The following is a 21,908-nucleotide window of genomic DNA, read 5'->3' as shown; positions in this document are numbered from 1 at the left end:
GAAGTATATTCGCTGTTGCTGAATTTCGTGTGTGTGTGTGTGTTTTAAAAAGTACATTCTACCATGATTATAGAATAAGAAAGTAAATTGTTACCAACATGTCTAAACTTTATATGGACAAATTGATTCGTCTTTATGGACGTTACCAACAATATGTCACCCAGAACCCTGGCGCCACTGCAAAACTGGAAAGTACAGTTCGAACACTGTCCTACCTTATTGCAGGTTAGTGAGAAGAAAGAAGTTTTGAAGTGAAAGTAACATTGCGTTTCGATTTACATTGCGCTTGTTGGCTTTGCGTCTTTGTCTTTGCAAAGAATGCATGGTTAGAGGACTACTTTATACCAGTGCATAATGGAGATATTTGCTCATAACTTAAAGCATCTTGAAGTAGTATGGCCTAGCAAGAATGGGAAATAATTCATTTCAGGGTTCACAGTGTAGAGTTGTGGGTTCTGGAATGAGTGATCTGATTTTAAACCGGACTTTGTCATTGCAGGGCGGTTTGCAGACTCCCATGAGATATCGGAGTTGGGTAAGATCATGTGCTATTTTGCAAGGATTCAGTTGTGTGTTGCAAACGAGCGTGATTATCTGAATTGCATACTGGTCACATTAGATTGCATTGATGTAGCTATTGCTAACATGCTATAAATCAAAGTTAGTATAATTAATGCCACCCTATTTGTTTTCCTGATCGTTCCAGTGTACTCAGCATCCAACCTCTTAGTTCTACTGAATGATGGAATTCTTAGAAAGGGACTCTGCCGAAATTTGCCTATGGTGAGTTGGTAGTTGAAGTTCAACAGTGTCTGCTAGTCTTACCAGCTTACTAATTTTAGGATATTAGTAGGCTAGTAAGCTACAGTAGGATGGTTTGGAAATGGATAACATACTCAATCTCATTCAGACTACATGTAGAAAAGAATCCCTGAAATTCTTTAAACTGCAGTGGTTACCAAAGTGGCACAGGCTGTTTCATATTGAACACTGGTTTCCATGAGTCATCTTTATTATATTATATGAGGGTTTATTCCTCAAGCGATATGTATAGAAGCATTAAGAAAATGTGCAAAATGCTTGAAATAAAGTATCAAGCCTAGTGAAGCATTAGGAAACATCATGTGAAACACGTGAACTCATTTCATATTTAATTTTACTATGGATGTTTGCCTAACAAATGTATCATACCGCTTCAGTCCCTGTCTCAGCAAAGGCTTCTGACGTGGCTGTCAGTACTTGAGTATGTAGAGGTCTTCACTGAGATGGGAGCGTCCAAACTGTGGGGAGAAGGGGGGCGCTGGCTGGTCATTGCTCTCATTCAGATTGCCAAGTAAGGACACTTTGCAATGAAAGCAACATGTCACAACAGTGTTTGTCTGCTGTGAAAAGCTAGGCCTACACATCTATTAATATGTTCATATCTGTTCATATCATAGCTTTTACCTCCCTGTATTTCAGATCTATCTTACGCGTCCTGTTGCTGTTCTGGTATAAATCAGGAATACAAACGTCACCCCCTATTATTCCCTTGGACAGAGATTCAGACTTGTGCAAAAGAGGTCGGTAGACTAACAGGACTGTTTTTTGTTGTTGTTGTTGTTGTTGTTGTTGTTGTTGTTGTTGTTGTTGTTTTTTACTTAATTGGCTGCTATCTTTGGAAATACATTGTACTGCTACAGTGACCTATATCATCAACGTTCATTCATAGAGGAAGACAAAGAGGACTGTGGGAATGATCAGTTCCACGTGGGTCAGCGCACTGGGAGGGTGATCCGAACACTAAGTACGAGTAAGACGTCATTCCCATTGAGTCTGACTTCAGCAATTACAGTTCATTCATTTTCCTTCACCAAAACATCTACACTTTTTAACTTATTTCAACTGTGTCAGTTTTCTCTGACATTTGTTTTCTGGTGAAAAAAATAATGGTTCCCTTTGCCTTCCCTTCTCATTCCCTCAGCACCACCCATGCATGCTCGTGTATGGGGAGCTCCACAGAAAGAGTGGATGAACAACCAGGTGTCAGAGGACCTGCAGCCCAGTCCCACCCCTCTGGGTCTGCAGGAGACTATAGCAGAGGCCCTGTACATTGGACGGCCACTAGTGCACTGTATCCTGCCCTGCCAGAGCTAGCCAAACAGCTATTAAAGAGAAACTATGCAGGATTGGCGATTTCATCCCCGGTTTCGGTTTCGTTTTTTCGTTTTCGCTCGATTTATGCTTGCATATTTCTCTGCAGAGCTTCCCCGACAGCTGTAGCGTGTATACATATACATATATCGGCTATATAAATTGCAAGTGTGGTTCTTCTTGTTCCTTACGCGTCTCAGCCTTCCAGATGTAAACAAGGAGCGATCGTCTCCTGAACAAACTGCAAGGTTGCAATAGCGGGTAGGGACACTGGGGGCGGGAGGAAATATTACTGTTTTCGATAAAACGGGTCAGTCAAGCAAAACAAAGATTTCTAAGTGATTTTATGACTATGAAAAAGTTGCATAGGGTCTCTTTAACAGCTGCTTTCAATGAAAGTTGCAGTCATGCTTCCCTTTGTGGCTGAGAGTGTGTGTTGGTCTTATGTATCCTCTGTGTGTGATGTGTTGTAAGATTCCTGTTGGTCCTTAATGCTGTTTGTCTCAGTGCTCTGCCTGGGAGCGTGTGGCAGACGCTCGTGGAAACCGTGGGTCATCTCCGGAATTCTAGAGATAACCAGGTGAGATTATGTGTCTTTTTTTCCCCCCGCATATCTTTTAACAACACTGATTTTGTACTAATGGCTGAACTGTCTGTACAGTTATAGTTTATTAAATGAGATGAAGACATTGAACCGGAGGGAACGGGCGGAGCTGAGAAGAAGAGCCTTTCTCCTGCTCTATTACTTACTGCGCTCGCCATTCTATGACAAATACTCAGAGTAAGTACACATGCTGCACATCATAGATCGTTTGGAGCACTGGCCGTGTTATTATGTAGCCCTTTTCCCTTGTGTTGCAGACATGCCATGTGAATGCCATAAGTTCTATATAAATTGCTAGTTGTATTATCAGTCCAAGTAGCGAAGCTGATGCATCTCCATCTTCATTCTATTTCATCTTATTGTCACTGTTCTTCTTAGTAAAAGTGGTAATGGTAGTGTATGATAAGCATTCTGCTATTTTACAGGACGAAGATTTTATTTTTGCTGCGATTTCTGACGGATAATATTCCCGGAGTGGGCCTGATTGCACGTAAGTAAGACATCGCTCTGCAGAAAGAGATACAATTCCATGTGTTCAGCTGCTTCTCAACTGTGTCTTGTTTGTCCCCCTGTACAGGGCCTCTGATGGAATACCTTCCTGTTTGGCAGAAGATCTACTTCTACAACTGGGGCTGAAGTAGTGAAGATGAAGGCTCACTCACACATGGACTGAGAATGCCCTGAGCAGATTGCTGCTGAGACACACAAGGTCTCTCTCTAATCACCACACAGTTCCTGTGCCAGATCATCGTTGATTTCATTCTCTTTGGACTCTCCAATGAGTGTAGGATGTACAGTAGGCGTTGGCTTTTTGAAAGCCCCTGTGTGGTGATAATTAAAGCATACACATTCTTCTTTTATGTGTTTGTTTGGTATCACATAGGGTGATAACATTTGCTTCTGATTTAATTATGTTTTTTAAACTGTTAAACTGTTAAACCAGTGCAAAATGTGAATGTATTTTGTAATTGTCCTGCAAGAGATTTACCTACAAAAAAAAAAAATCACAATAATGGACAATGCATTAAAAATTCTGAATCATTATACTCAATAAAATAGCTAATTCTTACTAAATCTTGCATTTTAATTAGCCTAGCTAATGATTCTGTTCACTCCCTCTGGATTCATTTGCTTCACAACATCTCCAAAATATGTGTCTATTTGTATTGCCCTGAATGATGACTCCAATATTCCACATGTATTATTGTTCTCCCATGTAAATATGAAATAAATAGCCAATCACTGTAACATCGTGGGGAGGGAAGTTTATGTAAAGGGCGGCAGTCTGGGAGGTTCATTTATATTTACTGAAATAATGAAAAATCCCATAATGAACCTCAGGTTGTCACGCTTCATGGTCAACGCACCAGATCTTCTATAAACAAAATGACACATTTCACTATTTAAACATTATCTAGCCTCCAGAAACGGCATCTGCGACTTAAGTTTACAATCATGTACAGGAATGCATGGTTGTGTATCAATTTGCGCGGAAGTGGTGTGTGCCTTTAAGTTGTTTTCTTATCCCGAAAAGTCAGCCATTTTTCTACGGGAATGTTGTCATAAGACATGCTGTTCAAGTGTTTGTCAAATATTTGTGGTGAATAACCAACAATTCTGAGGTTTGAATTTTGCCACTCATAATGCTATTATAGCGATTGCATGCTTGTTGTTTGCTGATTTGCTACATTTGTGTTGGAAATATGAATTCTGATACTTTTCACTGTTAAAGTTCACGTTCAATCCAGCGGAAATATGGTATAACTTTATTGCGTTCATGTACGTGCCCTTCCTTCAGACATGTTTTTCTAGCTGCTTCGCGAATTTCTGTAGCTTATTTTTTTATTCTTCGTTTTTATTTATTGGAACTGTTTCTGTATTCAGTGATGGATAAAAAAAATAGTGCATTATTTGAAACTGTAGCCTATAGTTAGTTAGTTTGTATCTTATATTGTATCTTCTCTGTAATAGTAACAAGTTACATTTCCGTTTTTGCTTTGTCCTGCCTAAAACCTCTTAGCTCATGCTTAGTGCATGCTAAAGTCCAGTAAACAGCAGCTAACTTGTTGGTTTAGGTCTCCATTAGTTGCCTACAGTAGGCCTATATTTGTTTTAGCATATCAGAATGAGAAATTCTGTCCTGTTTTTAGCCTGCGTTAGCATAGGCGTATTATTATGAAGGCGCGTTTAACCAAAGCCATTTTTATCAATAACAATAAACATGTATTATGTAGACCCCGTTATAGAGTGAAGATGAGTGAAGATGTATTTGAAGTTCCAGAAGGGAATGAGTACCGTTATTTGGTACAGGAAGAGGGAGAAGAGGAGATCCAGTACTGCAGAAGGCAATATGTCAGCCCTTTCCTTGTAGTCTCACGAAGATGCATGTTCCTGATCATACTTGGTGTTGGCTGTCTGCTCACTTTGGCTGGCTACCTAGCATATGTGGCCCAGACCCTACCCCCAGGCCTGGTGGAGGTGACTACAGAGTGCGGATGCCTGCGTGGACGCTGGAAGGATGAGGTGTACTCTTTTAAAGGCATCCCATATGCAGCACCACCAACTGGCAAAAGGCGCTGGCAACCGCCAGCTGATCTCAAAGAGGAGGGCCTGTGTTGGAGTGGGGTCCGAGACGCCACCCGTTTCCGTAGCATGTGTGCACAGGTGAGGCCCCTTAACAAGGCAGGTAAGGTGATGGGCCAAGAGGACTGCCTCCACTTGAGTGTGTGGACACCCAGCCTCACGCCACCTGCCCCTCTGCCTGTCATGGTGTGGATTCACGGTGGATACCTGCACATGCTTAGTGGGCAGGAGAAAGGCTACTCTCCCACAGAGGAGCTGACCGCCCGGACGCAAGCCGTCTATGTGAGTCTGAACTACAGACTCAATGCATTTGGCTTCATGGCCCTTGAGATGCTCAGAGATGGCTCCCCCTACAACACTTCGGGTTAGTCACTTGTGATGCCTGTCCACAACTATCCGAGTTGCAGACTGTAATCGAACAGTCACACAAAAATTCTTATCACTCTGCCTCTTTGGAGGAAAGTGTCCTCTAACCTTTACATTCATGCTCCTATCTAACAAAGATCATTTCTAGCCTGTACAGACTTGAAACAACTGTCAATCACCAGGCTAAATCATGTGAAATATCAAGACAATCTGACAGAAAATGTATATATAAATCTGATAAGGGCTTCTTTTAGTCTTCCCAGACACTCTCTTTTTTTTTATCAGCATCTCATGTCTCTGACAACGTTTTTGTGTGTTCTGTTCTGACAGTGCTTTCTTCCTGGTGTTACAGGGAACTACGGCTTCATGGACCAGATTGCAGCGCTGAAGTGGGTTCAAAGAAACATTCATGTGTTTGGAGGAGACCCAGGGAAAGTCACCATATTTGGCCAAAGCTCAGGTGAAAAACATGACAGATTTGTGACAGGATTTTTGAGACAGTAGGCCTATACAAACAGCAAAATAATATACACTTAACAATTACATTGCATGACGTAAATGTTAACGTGTCTTCAATATTATTAATAATGACAAATATCTTACCATCCTGGCTGTTCTGTTGCCGTGGTGATAGGTGGTACGTCTGTATGGGCTCTTATGGTGTCTCCGTTGGCAAAGGGACTCTTCCATCGCGCCATTGACATGAGTGGCTCATATGTGTTTAATGCCTCACTGGAGTCAGCAGAAAAGGACAACCTGGAGTTCTTGAGGAGGACAAGATGCAAAGATGCAGGCTGTCTGAGAGGATTATCAATAAGCGAGGTTCTCAAGGTATGGTATGGAAGTTCACAATTTAAAGATGACACAGAATGGATGAACAGAGTAGCCTATCACACTCTGTTCTCTGATGTTTACATAGAAGGAATGTGTCTTTGTGCTGTTAAAAAAATGCTCAGGTGCTATTTTATGCAAAACTATTTGTATTCATCAAAGCTAAAGAAAATACGGTTTCCCATTCTATGTCTTGCTTTAAAGCAGTCCATCTCACAAATATTTATCTGGTTAGAATGACTTGGGAACTTAGCATCTCAAAATCAGGCCATTTTTCTCAAGATATGAAGAGCTGTGGTCAAATTAGAATAATTGTCAGAGTTTGTCTAGAGTAACTCACCTGCTAAGCAGATCTCTTGCGATTTTAAAATATTTCACATTTTCCACTAGGTATTGAAAATACTAAATACTAAGTCTGAAGTATACACATGACATATTAGAAACAAATTTGAAAGAGAATATGAGTCAACATCTGAGCTAAGGAGTCAAATAGTGTGACAGATGAGACTGAGCAAAGCTGAAATGTTGGGGCTGAAATGTACGGCTTCATGGACCAGATTGCAGCGCTGAAGTGGGTTCAAAGAAACATTCATGTGTTTGGAGGAGACCCAGGGAAAGTCACCATATTTGCGTGCGTGCATGCATAAAATGGAACTGGAAAGATTTACCCACATATTAGCTAAAATGTAAAAACAAAGAAAATCCTGGTATCTCCTAAATATTAATATTATTTTATGTATTTGTATATGAATATTTGAAATGAATACATTATCTATTTATTACGAGATTATTACTATTACGAGTAAACGGGATAACAGATAAATAATGCACCTCATGCACCTCTTGTGACTTTTTCTCGTAGGCTATTCCATGGCAGGAGTACCCATCTTGGGCAGCTGACGAGCTAGGAGATCTTCCAGTCAAAGAAACTTTCATTGGTCCAGTGGCAGTTGTGGATGGTCATGTCATAACTGCCCCTCCATTCGAGATTTGGGAGAGTGGCAGTGGCTTCAATGATGTTCCATTTTTGGTTGGAACTACCGAGCAGGAGACAGATTTCTAGTATGTTTACAGTAACTTCTTTCATTTGCAGTTTACCGTCAGGCTTTTCTGAAAGATACTGATAACACTGTTGTCTCATTCAACACAGTCCTCCCTATCTGAACATGAGTGTGTGGACCTGGGAAGATTACAGGTGGCATGTAACTCGTAAGTGCTCTACTACCTACACTGTGTGCTGTCTGATCTTCATTATACTGTGACCTTCCAGCAGTTTTATGCACTCCTCATTGACATCAGTGTTTGTAAGGTTCATTTTTAAAGCTCAAATCAAACTTCATTCAGTACCCAAGTATCCATGCCTGTGTGTGTGTGTGTATGTGTGTGTGTGTGTGTGTGTGCGTGCGTGCGTGCGTGCGTGCGTGCGTGCGTGCGTGCGTGCGTGTTGATGTTTCTATAGAGAAACTGACCCCATTTGGAGCCAACATCACTGCCCAGGCCCTGGATATGTACCCCAGCTCCGCCCCCTGCCCCACCTCAGACCGCTGTCCTGAAAGGCTCTACACCACCATGACATCAGACATGAGGGTCACCTGTCCTAACAACGACCTTGCCAAGAGAGCTGCAGGTTAGTGGCAGTCAGTGACCACAAAATGTAAAATGACTATTAAGATACTGATTTAAATGGTGATTATCATGACTTGATGTGACTAAGTTAAAATATACTGTATGTCATATACTCAAATACACTAAAATGATCATGAACAGAAGACTCATAACTCAGTTAATCGATCCATAATTCTTTGGGTTTGCAGGCGCACTGAAAAGTCCTGTGTATCGCTACCTGGTGACGTACACGCCATCAAAAGAGGCCAACATTTCTGGTTTTCCCTTCAAAGCTCGGTTCTCTTTTCACCTGTTAGACAGTTTTGCATTTTTTGGAGGACTGAAAGATGCCCTTGGAGTCCTGGATGCATCAGACATAGCCTTCCAAGAAGTGGTTACTAAGTATTTCCTTCATTTTGCCAGAGAGGGTAAGCCAGGTGTCATAGTAAAATATGTTAATTTAATCTTATGGGAAAATCTAAACATTACAATGCAATATCTTTAAATAATAATAATAAAAATAACAGCACATATGCCTGAAGTAGATATTTAGAGCATAGATGTTATTTTTAAAACTTCCTATCTCAACCCTTAGGGAAAATGCCCGAGGAGTGGACAGAGTATCCCTTAGGCACTGGTCTGCTGGACCGAACCTTCTCTGTGGCTCAGGATCCTTCTGCTGACCACTGCAAATTTTGGGAGCAGAATGGCTTCTATCCTTACGCATGGATCAACTGATTGGATCCACATTTCTGAAGAACAATCACCTTTTTTTTTTCACCACTGTAATATGCTGTGAGAAAGTCAGTTAGGAGGAAGTTATAATGAATGTGTCTGAGCACATTTGAGAGTATGGGAATTGTTTGTTTGCACTATGAAGAAGATTGAGAAGTGATGCTTTGAAACATTAATATATATAAAGATCATGAAGGGATTATTCGCACTGAGTATCTTTATGTCTGTGGTCATAGTTTAAATGAAAACCAAGTTGTCTGTGATAGTGTAGTAGGTATGTTTTAATTTAGACCATTTGCTTTTAAAACCAATCTTGTGTATTTTAAGGAACCCCCGATTGGACTAAGTGTCAATTCGATTTATGTGAAATTCTGAAATATATGTAAATATGTTTATAATGATGCTTTGTTTGCTGTGCACTTTGTATACCAGTTGATGAAAGGGACTTACGTTCTTGGAGTAGAATGTAATCAAAGCACCGTGCCTCTCGCTGACACCACACCAACACCAGTCTCCTCTCAGGGCTGCCCTCTTACTCTGTACATTAAAGGTGAAATGAAGACATGTAAAGAAGCTCTAGCCTCCCTTTCAGCAAGAAAGAGGGAGGATGAAAGGTTTCCACTGAAGAGTAGAGAGCCATGAGAGAGTTGACTTGGTATTAGCATGTAGTTGACTTTCAAATCAAAGTAGCTCCTATTTCTGTCCATTCTTCCTCTCGGTGGTGAAGAGGTCAGAGCTGGCTTATCTTAAGCAACTGTTGAATAGCAGTACCACTTTAATATTGTGCTCATTATTTTTCTACTATTCAGTGCTTTGTATTTTTATATCACTTTGCTGTGTTAAGCTACCATGGATTTTTTTTATCACTCACATGTATAATGCTATACTCAGGTTACCAACAAATACGTGAAATTCTGTGGAGAAGGATTTTAAACTTTATTGACACAAATTTGGTTAAGTCTGTTTTGAGCACTTACAATAAATATTTAAAATCTTTAAAGGGCAGTCTGGAATTGTCACTTTGTTTTTAATCTGGGGGGTAAACAGACAGGCAGGTCTGTCTGGAACATTTGGGAGACATTTAAAATATAAACACTTTACTTCCTTCCCCATGACAATCAGGCAGAATCCAAAAGAAAAATATATATTAGTTGAAAGCAAAGAATAAAAACACCTTTCAGTTTGAAAGCAGTAATCATTTTACATGCATAAAATGATCAGAGGACTTTTTTTGCCACATGGTTTTATATTCTTCTCTTAAAACAGTTCTTGTAAAATGTGTGTGCTTGCTTGATGCAGAAAATGTCAACCCAGGGCTTTGCACTAGTTAATAATTCAGTCTGCATTATTCTTTCACTCGTCTTTAAAACCTGTGTGGGTTTGAGTGTGTACGGAAGATGAGTTGCTCCGAGAAACAGAATTACAGTTGATGAATAAAAATACAAAGTGTTGCGGTCCAGGCAGAATGAGTGTGTTTGCCATGACAATGCAGATTATCTCCAGAACACGAGCTCTCCATCAGACTAAAGTCTCATGTCTTTCACCCCACTTCTCACCACACTTATCCCCGCAGTGAGTGAGAGGACACTCTGGACCAACACCACAATACTCCCCTTACTAAGAAGGAAGGGGGAAAGACAAACACTAAGTACATTTTCAAAAAGAAAATTATAAGTCAACACTAGCAGATTCTCCCCAGATCTTGTCCATTCAATGACAATCAGTTCAACAGCCAGCCATCAGGAAGATGTCATATTGCATATAAATTACTGACCTGCCCAATGAAGATCACTGTAAATCCATCATTGCAACTGGTCACTTACCAAGATCACCCATGTACTATTTAATATTCAGGCATTTTAGTCAGTCGTATTATTGAAATGGAAGACTGACAAACAGAAAATACAGTGGAAAACCTATAAATATGTTTACAAAAAAAAGTGGATTGCTGTTCCCTTTCCTAGTGAGGCATACTGTAGCACTGCTCTGTCCATTAACAACATGATACCGTTTTAAAATATACCATGAGAACATGGCTCTGCTAAACAAAGGGCTTGGTTATACCTTTCTTACAGAATACATAAAAAAAAAAGAGGAAAAAAAATCAAACAATGTTTGAAATAGAGACCAAAAATAAGAAACGTGGGGCATAAGCCTTAAGAGTACGCGGTTTGGAAAACCATAAGTTCCCCACCTTACAGTGCTTCCTGCTGAAAAAAAAAAAAAAGTCTCTGAGCGAGAGAAAAGAAAATACTGTCTGTATGTCTGTTAATGTCTACAGAGGTCAGGACAGGCGGACTGAGGAGTCAATATAGCCATCGTCCCGTGCCTAGTACTCTTTAATGTCTCTGGCTCTTTTTCCCTCCGTCTGAATGGACACATGAGATTCGTCAGTCAGCATTGTGGGGCTTTCAGCAGAAGCTTTCTCTCTCCTCTCAGTAGGATCCGTAACGATCCTGTAATTCAAAACAAAACAAAAAAACAAAAGTTTGAGGCTTGAACGTCATTTCAACAGCTGTATGACATTCCACAAAGGACATCCTCCTGTGTCCATTACTGGTGTCCGCTTTAATGTCAAGAACCCTTACCATTACAGTAGAAAACAGAATAAAATAAAAACGGAATAATTATAATAAAAGCAACTCCTATTATACAAAATAACAATGATCAACGATCGTGTCTCACCTGTATGGTGTTCATGACTCCATTTGCCAGAACAGCCATCTTTCCAGCAACTGTTTTAACACCCTGTTTAAACTGAGCGATGTCAGGTCCAGAGGGGAGCACACTGTCATAGCCTGCTGCACCTGCCGACCACACACACACACACACACACACACACACACACCACACACACACCACACACACACACACACACCACACACACACACACACACCACACACACACCACACGCACCACACACACCACACACACCACACACACACCACACGTACGTTAGTCCTGTGGGAATCACTGTGCTACATAGAGGGCTACACAAAGCCCATGAATCTCGACGTTGGCAACATGCTCACCGCCAGGTGGGTGGCTACTCCCGTCCCCAAACAGCTCCGCCGAGCTGATGGATGTGCTCGAGGACATGCCCTCCAGCCGTGTCTTCACCTCATACTGGGAGACAAGAGTCCACACATTAGGAAAAGTAAACCACCTTCAGCTCTCAGCAGGGCTGAGGTTTATTGTCTCTCAGCGACAAATGTGTTGGGACAAACCTCGGCGCTGGCCTCCCGTCCAAAGAACATGTCCGAGGAGATGGCCTTGGCGTTGGCGAACTTCTGCCGAGCCTCGCTGGACTCTGCCACTGGGGCCGCCGCCTCAGGCTTTCGTCGACTGGGCAACCTGGGAACAAGGCCAAAGCTAGATAATAAGATCTCACTGGCTTTCAAGTATCACAAACCTTACTGTTGCGCACGCAACACCAAGATTTGCTTTCCCCCCTCACACACACACAGATCACAAAATCTACTCTTGTCATACCAAGCAGAGGATCAAAGTGTGAATGAGTAGGCTCACTCGACATGTCAAGTCGAATGCAAACAGAAACGTAAATTGCGTCATATGCAGTGCATGCTGGTTAGACGTGTTGTTCGACTTGAAGAAATGTTGTGATCATGTCACAAAAATGCGATCATGTCACGTCATTCAAAAGGGATGAAGACATATGAAGACGCCTGCAGTCAAATTCTGCATTTGCCTTTTCCCGCATGCAACCGGCTGTATCCCGCCCCATGACGTCAGTTCAAGGACTTGATAGGTCCGTCTGGGATGACACCTGAGCTTGTCAAAAGTGATCCATCTTGTTCTGTTGAAGAATCTTTGCCCCTTACGTTAGAATGTACTAAAATGAACAGATATGGAAGGGATACCTTCTTATTTGTGATTTCTGGAACAGCGGTAGGCTAGCCTACTGAAAAGGTTTTGATATTCTGCTATTTTATGCTGTTGGTTACATATACACACGGAAAACACTTGATATGCCTGTTCACTGTATGACAACAGTGGTTTATTTAAACTATATCATATCAATTTATTTCGTCAGTCATCATGCTCATTTTATTGAGTAAGAATGAAAGTTAAATACTGTATTTAATGCACACAAATTCCGCGATATCTCCCGCGAGGTCTCAAGCGAATCACGTCTGTCAAATTTGCAAAATCGTGTTCGGGACCATCTGCATCTAAAACTTTCGCCCCTCCCGGTGACACTAAGCTCTCGTTGACGTATGCAGCCAGCCGAAGTCAGCCGTATCCGAACTCGAATGCACCTATTATCTGTAATGTGAACATCATTGACAAACCTCTCTCCGATTGGCTGGATGCTGGATATGGTGACTTCACTCTCCTTAGGCTCCTCCTTCTCCAGGGCCCAGGAGGAGGTGAAGGAGGAGGAGCCTGTGTCAGAGTCCCAGCGCGAGGAGAACGCATCGCCAGCAGTGAATGGGTTGTCTTTGTATCTGTTAACAGGGCAAAGAAATAATGATTTCACTCTAGCATATGAACTAATGGTGCATGCCTTGTTGCGCTGAATATCTGTTGTGGCTATTAAAACAAATCAATGCGTACTTGGGAGGTCCAGAGGTGAACCCTGGCTCTTCGAACATGTCCAGCTTGGATCGTGGAGAGGACTTGGCTCCGACTGGGGTCTCCTGCTCAATCACCTGCATGTCCGACATCACAGAATGGGACACCGCGCTGGCAAACACAAACGTTTTCTTTAGCATCGACATATTCTGATAAAAATCAGAGAAGATGGCTTGAGCTTAATTGTGTAAACGCCCATAAGCTGTTACCTCCTTTGGCCGAAGCCCATGCCCAGTCTCTCAGCCTGCTCCTTCTTCTTTCCTTGCAGGTTTTGGATTTTCTTCTCTTCCATTTTCCTGTCAATCTCCAGCTCCTTGTACGCCAAGCGCATGGAGGCCACACTGATGAACACAGGGATGAACATGGACAAGTCAGACCATTAATCAACTGCACATGGTTCATCAAATGACATATTAAAACCATAATTGAGGTTAGACACGTCATTTTCATAGTAAATTCCTTCATCTAAAGGTGTTCAAAATCAAAGTGATTGAGCGCTATACTGTAACTTCCTGTTGTAGAAAAGCCACGATATGAAAGTTGGTCTTTTGGTTGGTGAAACAACATGCCAGATAGCGGTTGTGCGATCGGAGTTTAGGCGGGGTTTAGGACTTTTTTTAGAAACTACTTATCAAGCTGTCATTTAGCAGCAGCGTTTCATGCCCACCAGGTATCCATGGTGGTTATGTGACTACAACATTTGAATATCAGGCCACCGTCCTGTTTTACCGGTCCTAAGACCCTTTGTTTAGTGATTGAGCGCTATACTGTAATTTCCTGTTGTAGAAAAGCCTAATTATCAAAGTCAAAATCAGAACAACTTCAGAAGAGGGGAGACATACTGAAGACTGGTAGTTTTATTTGGAATCTGGAGTGCATCTGAAGATTTGTCAATGGAGCTACCCACATCTCACATGCTGTCTACTGTTTTTATATGGATCTCATCGGTACAAATCCATAAGTTCTTGTGAACTTAATTTAGAATTTAGACCCTCCAACCGTGTCGTTCTCCAATCTAGAACCAAACGGTAACCAAACTAGGTCATTACTACTACTGGCTGGTGGGCAAGAACATCATTGTCCAACAGCAAAACCCTGTAAACTAATCAAGGATCTTGCCAGGACATGGCCAGTTGTACGATATGAAAGTTGGTCTTTTGGTTGGTGAAACAACATGCCAGATAGTGGTTGTGCGATCGGAGTTTAGGCGGGGTTTAGGGCTTTTTTTAGAAACTACTTATCAAGCTGTCATTTAGCAGCAGCGTTTCATGCCCACCAGGTATCCATGGTGGTTATGTGACTACAACATTTGAATATCAGGCCACCATCCTGTTTTACCGGTCCTAAGACCCTTTGTTTTGCTGTGCAGCCTGAACTGCTGGTGCTGATTTATGTGCTCCTAGACACACCCTCCAGCCGTGTCTTCACCTCCTACTGACCTTCATGAACTTTAGATATAACTTTTACTGAAAACAACAGGTTGCATCATGTCCTCTCTCCACAGTCCATGTCTTCTTCATGGTGTATTAATGAAGATACTACATTCCACCAAGGTATCTTAAGGCCAATTTCCAACTATATCTTTGCACGGTTAGACAGTAGAGGGGTGGTCTAAATGACAATCAAATCAACTAGCAGACATATTTCAGGAGAGGGCCATTGCCTAACATAGCGGTCTTATTAAACAAAATAATTGTCAAATTGTCTCATAAAACAAACATCACGGGCCATGTTCAACACTGAAAGAAATCCTGGGCTCAGTTCTTCTGTAAGCTGGTACTGCGGTTTAAATTCCCTAAGTAAGTAAATAACCTGTTTTACCAGAGCTAGAGATGGAAAAACGTCCTGCATGCAAAGGTCTGTGTTGGCAAAATCCAGCACAATATAGTCATGTAATCCGTTTGGCATAGCAGGCAATGAGAACCAAAGCTGCAAATAGGCATCCTGCAGAACAACCTTTTATTGCAATTTTTTTTATAGAAGTGCCTGCATCACGAATGCATTAAAAAAAAACACCTGGCCCCAGTCGTGGCGCGACTGGCTGGGGCACCTGCACCGTACGCCGGCGACCCGGGTTCGATTCCCGCCCCGTGGTCCTTTCCGGATCCCACCCCAACTCTCTCTCCCACTCGCTTCCTGTCTCTCTACACTGTCCTGTCCCATTAAAGGCATAAAAGCCCCAAAAATATACTTTAAAAAAAAAACATAAAAAAAACACCTGATTATGACTGCTGTACTTACACGGACTCCTCGGCCTGCTTCTTGGCCTCAGCATGCTGTTCCTCTCGGAGTTTCTCTGCCACCTGGGCCTGTTTCTCCACCTCTGTGAAGCTCTTACTGCTCACTTTCTGGGCCCCCAGGCCCTTCCTGGTTCCAAGCTGGGCAGAAAAGAAAACATTGCTGCTATTAGAAGATTATCATGAACAAAAAAACACAACCAGTGTACATAAGCATGAGTCTGCAGTGACCGACAAACCCACTTAATCTACTGCTGAATACAGATTAGACTCACAAGCTATTCTGAAACTAATATGAAGTTAGTGTGACCTCTATTGGCCAAGACAAACACTGTGGCAAGGTGGCTTTATTCAGACAAGAAAAGCATTGTGGCCTACCCCTTTCTTTGTTGTTGTAGGCTTCTTCTTTCCGATAATTGACGATTTCACTTCTAGAAAATAAAAAAAACAATGCTCGTCAGCTTGCAACACTAAAACTCAACAGTGATTGCAACAGACTCCTGGTCATGGGCTCAAGGGAGTGTTAAATGAGAAAAGTGAGAAGAGTGAGACAATTCAAGAAAAACATACAGAACCATTTCCATTTCATTTGATGACCTGTTTAACATAAGATTAAACGGTTCCCACTCAAAGTCAAAGGTGAAATCCTTTGCCCTCACTTCCACAGCCTTAAAAGCTGAATTTCCACACCCTCTAGTGTAGGAACAACAGTTTGTCTTTGTGCTGAGCAGAAAACAGCCACAGTATTAGCTGAAGCTTGTGAATTAACTCAAGAAGGGAAAATATAGCATGATATCCCTGATATTCCAAGACTTGGCCCAAAAAATACCCAGACTTTTCTTTAATTCCATAATATTCAAGAAATGTCACAATCAGTGGGAACCCTGAAATGAGTTTTTTTTTTGTTTTATGTGGACTTGTGTGCAAAAAACCCTCTGTAATTATGTGCCTCACTAAACCTGCCTAGAGGGACATTTTGTTGGAAATGTTCGCAATGCTGTACAGTAGATTCTGCTAAGGCACACAGTAGCCATGCCCATGTCACATAACTCCTCATGGCAATGTCAGAAACAAGTCAAACAGGTCACATCAAAGCAAGTTACGTAAAGATGAAGAACATCTTCCCATCAATCGCATACAAACACAACGGATCAGACACACAGATTAGGCACAGCGCACACACACTGAACTTGGTCTAATCATGTGTGGAGATTCACATGTAGAACTACAGGCCTGTAATTCAAAGTAATCTCCACACAATAAAGTGTCTGCGACAAATTGAACCTACATCAACATGAAGCTTTTTGATTAGGTCTATATGCAAGGACGTGTTTTAGTACAGGCCAGGGAGGGACTGTGCGTTGGGTCAAAGCAGGCAGGTAGCACTCAGGTGAAGTGTCAGTCAAAGGCAGAGCCATGCCACTGACATCTGGTCAGCCAACGAACTGCTAGAACAGGCTCAGATATTTCAATCACCTTTGGACTGGTGTGGCTCATCAGACGCCAAACGCATTGAGTCATCTACGTGGCAAAACAAGACAACCAATCATGTGGAGGGGTGAACTAGTGAGTTACACATGGGAATCTGTGTTAAGGATACTCAAAGTCAATTTGAGGGGTCAAAATGTGTCTTGCATCAGTCAGTAAGCAATGAATGTAGAAGTAAGGTGACCGGGTTGAAGACAACACAAGTGATTACATCATGTGAGCAAAACACACAGAACTTAGAATTCTGCCCTGATTGGAGAAATAAGTCTAAAATTCCTTATGGTCTTTCTGAAGACTGGAGTCATACAACTGAGAATGAATCACAAACCACCTGCATCTTCCATTCTGAAAATCAAAGCATTATTCATCAATCAGCTGTTTGAAATCCTTATTAACTGCTGTGTCCTGCAGCTTTGGATGAATGTGGCCAAGACTTCAAACTTCCTTATACTGTGTCTACACATACGGAGTTTGCCATACATCTGCACGTCAAAAATTGACAATTCAGTGATTAGTGCTCAGGCAATCTCTTCAAAGACTTTTCTTTTGTTCAAGTAATAACCTTCCAACCTTTTAATGCTTTGCTTTGTTTCCACACATATGCCAAAGCCTAGAAAAATCACACCACTTACCAATGCTTGCTTTGGGATCATTGGCGAGACCTTCAATGCTTGGACCAACGTCTGGCTCTTTAAAAGAGAAGTGAAATCATGCTCACCAGTGCATTGAATTTGCTTGGATGCTTCTCTATATCGTAATACATTATTTAGAGGTGTCAGATGGACAAGTGTTGAAAATTAGCACCGGTGCTAAAACACTCAAACACTGCATCTGGTTTGTCCAATGCAATTGCTATGTCCATATCAAATAAACATGAATAATAGTAACGTACGGATACTGGTCGTTTCTGGGCCTTTGGGGCTCTCTTGCTCCAGTACAGGACTGACTAACGTGTCCGCTCCATTCAGCTCTGATAAAGCAGGAGAAGCCATCTCCCATGAATTGGTCGCCTGCAACACACAAATACAAGCTTACAGATTGGCTTTGCCCTAAAGGACATGTACCTCATAGGTATTTGCTATTCTTTGTTATTGTTCTGAAGTGACCGCTGGAGTGCTTATAAACATTTTGCTTTAGCATTAAGAACTGGAATACTCTTCAACATTAAGTAAGTGTACCTGAGAATGCTCTTCAAAGAAATCAGCTTCTTTCTTTTCAGGCACTGGAGTCTGTGTGCTTGCTGATGCATCAATCCAAAGCTACACAACAATAAAACACAGGAAAGGAATGTTGCACATTACGTGTTTCGAAAACAAACAGGGTTCAAGTATAAAAGTACAGACTGTATACATATACTTATTATGCAACCCATTATCACTAAAAGAGCAGTTATCACATAGCACAGACATGTGAAGTTTGTCCTTTGGCAACAACTCATAAGGTCAAAGTTTATCCAACCAAGCCGCCCTGATAATGGGGCATCAGGAGCACAATCATGAATGGTTTATGGGTGTGCAGAGGAATCATTTAAAACGTTCAAACAACCTAGTTATTTTGTTTATTAGTCAGTTACAGTACTTGCACTACAACATTGTTTGCAACAGCTTGGTTTGGCCAATTGGTTCTAAATTTGGGATTTCCAGGCTGAGGAAAAACAGAGCTAGCAAAAAAGCCTGCATGTTAATATTACCACGCTACTATCTTAATTCAAGTACATTTTGGTTGGAACATGGGATCAAAATCCTTACCTCACTCCCATATTTTGAAAGAGCAGCATTGGCCTGCTGACGAATCTTCTCCCGATACATCTGTGCGGCACGACTGTTGTACTTCGCATTGGTGTCATTAGTGGTGCAGCCATGCTGGCGGAAAAATACCATCTGTAGCCAAGGACAGTAACAGAATTAAAAGTGATATGAGTGACTGTGCAAACAGCAATGGCGCAGTTCAATACAAAAGTGCAAAGGGGTCAACGCAGGAAGAAGACAAAGACGTGTGAACTCACAGCATTGGCATTTCCTCCGACCTGCATACATCGCAGCTGAAACCAGTTCCAGTTGGAGTCCAGTTCAGTGGATCTGAAATTCATTTTTCATTACAAGCAAAGATTCCATTTCAATACTTCAATACCTTGAAATGAATGAATGCCAACAGAAAAGCTTAAAGTAGATAGATAGATAGATAGATAGATACTTTATTGATCCCCAAGGGGAAATTCAAGAAGATAGAAGAATAGATAGATAGATAGATATGAAGTTTAAAAGGGAGGCCGTACCTTATAAAGCTGAGATGGACCCCTAATGAACGGTGGATCCCAGAGCAGTCAATGCAAAGAAAAACTCCATATGGAATACTTGCCCAACTTGGGTTTTTAGCAGCACAGTCAAAACAAACCTAAGCACGATCACAAAAACAAGACAGACAGCAACTTAGACTACACCAAAAAACCTGACAAGCTACTTCTTGACAAATGTCCTAATAATCTCGCAAACTTTACATCATTAATGTAGAACAATAATATTAGAACAAAGCCTTGCTTAGTCTGAAAATAGGAAACAGAAGACCATTGCGTTGTGTCAACGTTGCACTAGCTAGCTTACATAACATCACAGGCTGTGCAACTTAGCTAACAGTTAGCCATAATGCAAGCTCATGGTTTGTTTATGTAGCGATAATATCCATACGTGACCACAAACAAGTACAGAAAGCACAGTTAAGATATTCCACAGATTTGTGACATGCTGTTGATATATTCAGAACAGAGACAAAATAACGCGAGCAGCGATAAGAACATTGTATTTAATATTAAAAGAGGCATTGTCATTCTAGTGGCAAGGCTAACGTTAGCTAAGGTGATCACACAGAAACAATTTAAATGATTTTGAAGTTTTGTATTATCGGTCAAGATAATAAGCTATGTTTAAATTCAACTCTGCTGTCCACTAATAACGCTAAAATGTGTTCTTTAACAAGGGGGATTCAACATAACGTACAGTCCATAGTCAAACGCTTAACTTAGCTAGCATTTTTTTTTTTTTTTTTTTTTTAAGAAAGAAGAGGCATTCCAATCAGAATGACAAACTTCACACCACTTACGTTATGTGGAATTACTACTTTTCTAAATCTTCGCCAATTGACGATTAACGTTAGTGTTACTGACACATGAACAAAAACGTAGCTGCTAGGTGGTTGATGATAGCAAAGATCCACTTCATCTAACGCTATACAAACGCTGGGATGGCTAATTTTGACATGTTATTCATATTGTGGACGTCAATTTAAAACGTTGACATATCGTGACATTTCGATTAATCTGTTTTAGGAAGCATACAACACTGCCTAGCTAATTTAAAGTAGCGTTGCCATAACGTTATAACGTTATTATGCTTAGCTAAAGTCAGCTAGGAAACGTGACTGATGGCTAGCAACAATATGGGCTTATTTTACGGAAAGCATACGTGGCTGTAGCATAGCATTGGCACTCTCCCAAGACATCGAGGAAGCTAAGTTTATTAGCTAGCTAGCTAGCTACCGCAAGTTTCGTTATTTGCCTTAAAATCAACGTAAATCAGTTAGCCAACTGGCTATTCCTAAGCCAACCGTCTACCGACCAAGGCCCAGTTACACCGCGTAGCTATCAGCTAGCTGCTAGCTACCGGCTTGTTAAACTACGTTCGCCCTATATAAATAATAAAACAATCAATTTTCAAGTCTATAGACGGACATTATATTAAACAGGTAACACAAAACGTTGACATACAAACACAGCCTGATACCTTATTTGTTGCAACTGATCTCAGCCTTTTAAAAATGGTGAGAATTTCGGTCTTATTAGGCTCCGCCGCCATCTTGCCACCTCTCTACTACAGGAAAGTGGACTACGGAAGCCTGTGTACATCAATGTTTCTGTCGTCTCTAATCGTCATGGAATTTACGTCATCATGAATGACTACCCAGTGCGGAGTCAAAGACGCTTTAGAAAGTAACTGGACAATCTTTGGCTGAGTCACGCATGAACAGAGGCAACATAACTAGGTGTCAACCGATGGCTGAAAAGACAAGCACCGATCTAGGTGTATAGTATAAAGCAGTGGTTCCCAACCTGAGGTCCGGGCCGGGGACCCCAAAAGGGGCCGCCAGAGATTGCAGGGGGTCCACTCTGCACAATGTTGCCTGGGCTGATGTTGTGAGATTACCAAACTGTATTTGCGCACATTAAATGTATAAAATCCCACGCACCCAGTTGAATAATTACAATTCTGTATCTTCCAAATTAAAACATACTTTTGTTCCACATTTAATCATGTAGCCTAGCTATTACCTCTGACCTCTGAACTTGTGTTGGTCGGGGAATTCATCCCCGGACCCCGATTGTTGAAGAAAACAATGTCTTGTGGTGTATGCGGGTAGGAGTCAGCCAGTTATACATTGTCACTGAATCTTGCGTTATGCTGTGCAGAGTGAAATAGACTTGGTTGTTGACAGCCACTTTAGGAAATCTCCAACCTGTTTAATGAATTTAACTTGCTTTGAAAATGGGAATGCATACTATGGAGAGGATCTAAAATAGCTTTTACAAATATTTGTTTTAAATAATGACACAACTGGTATAGAGTACAAAGCTGCCGTACTGTTTTGTGGTACATACATTTTATTTTTTAATAAACATTATTAGCAGTTGTGGCCTACTGGGGCAGCCGTGGCCTACTGGTTAGGGCTTCAAGCTTAT

General features: G+C 41.4%; 3 protein-coding genes across 9 annotated transcripts; 2 read left to right on the top strand and 1 right to left on the bottom strand.

The window, feature by feature from the left end:
• Positions 1-27: 27 nt before the first annotated feature.
• pex16 (peroxisomal biogenesis factor 16) lies at positions 28-3,811 on the top strand (the record flags this gene model as incomplete). The annotated part of the gene is given in 11 exon segments (XM_062549018.1): positions 28-225; positions 500-535; positions 707-783; positions 1,200-1,333; positions 1,462-1,562; positions 1,712-1,792; positions 1,964-2,113; positions 2,641-2,713; positions 2,795-2,914; positions 3,163-3,227; positions 3,315-3,811. Coding segments are annotated over 11 exon segments (1,023 nt in total). The 3' UTR covers positions 3,374-3,811.
• Positions 3,812-4,245: 434 nt separating this feature from the next.
• On the top strand, positions 4,246-9,617 carry si:ch211-71n6.4 (para-nitrobenzyl esterase). Of its 2 annotated transcripts, none has more exons than XM_062549010.1 (9): positions 4,246-4,359; positions 4,972-5,684; positions 6,039-6,146; positions 6,321-6,517; positions 7,380-7,579; positions 7,668-7,726; positions 7,977-8,144; positions 8,332-8,550; positions 8,718-9,617. In XM_062549010.1, the coding sequence occupies exons 2-9, from the start codon at positions 4,991-4,993 to the stop codon at positions 8,858-8,860; spliced, it is 1,788 nt and encodes a 595-aa protein (XP_062404994.1). In that variant the 5' UTR covers positions 4,246-4,359; positions 4,972-4,990; the 3' UTR covers positions 8,861-9,617. The 2 variants fall into 2 exon arrangements, with proteins under 2 accessions (XP_062404994.1, XP_062404995.1); XM_062549011.1 differs by lacking the exon at positions 4,246-4,359 and adding an exon at positions 4,373-4,516.
• Positions 9,618-9,769: 152 nt separating this feature from the next.
• On the bottom strand, positions 9,770-21,076 carry arfgap2 (ADP-ribosylation factor GTPase activating protein 2). 6 transcript variants are annotated; one of them, XM_062549013.1, is made up of 17 exons: positions 20,956-21,076; positions 19,455-19,573; positions 19,185-19,257; positions 18,928-19,059; positions 18,358-18,438; positions 18,072-18,189; positions 17,812-17,868; positions 17,168-17,212; positions 16,070-16,122; positions 15,696-15,832; positions 13,664-13,795; positions 13,437-13,565; positions 13,172-13,327; positions 12,086-12,212; positions 11,891-11,984; positions 11,543-11,664; positions 9,770-11,313 (listed from the first exon to the last, which is right to left on the bottom strand). In XM_062549013.1, exons 1-17 carry the CDS (start codon positions 21,025-21,027, stop codon positions 11,293-11,295), a joined length of 1,668 nt encoding a protein of 555 aa, XP_062404997.1. In that variant the 5' UTR covers positions 21,028-21,076; the 3' UTR covers positions 9,770-11,292. The 6 variants fall into 6 exon arrangements, with proteins under 6 accessions (XP_062404997.1, XP_062404996.1, XP_062405001.1 ...); XM_062549012.1 differs by having other exon boundaries at positions 11,543-11,668; positions 11,892-11,984; XM_062549017.1 differs by lacking the exon at positions 20,956-21,076 and adding an exon at positions 20,276-20,599 and having other exon boundaries at positions 11,543-11,668; positions 11,892-11,984.
• Between the last annotated feature and the right edge of the window lie 832 nt (positions 21,077-21,908).

The sequence above is a fragment of the Sardina pilchardus genome, chromosome 11, assembly GCF_963854185.1.
Source record: "Sardina pilchardus chromosome 11, fSarPil1.1, whole genome shotgun sequence".
In the NCBI taxonomy this organism is placed as follows: Eukaryota; Metazoa; Chordata; class Actinopteri; order Clupeiformes; family Clupeidae; genus Sardina; species Sardina pilchardus.
The sequence above is the reverse complement of the archived record's forward strand: the minus strand, read 5'-3'. Positions and strand labels throughout refer to the sequence as shown.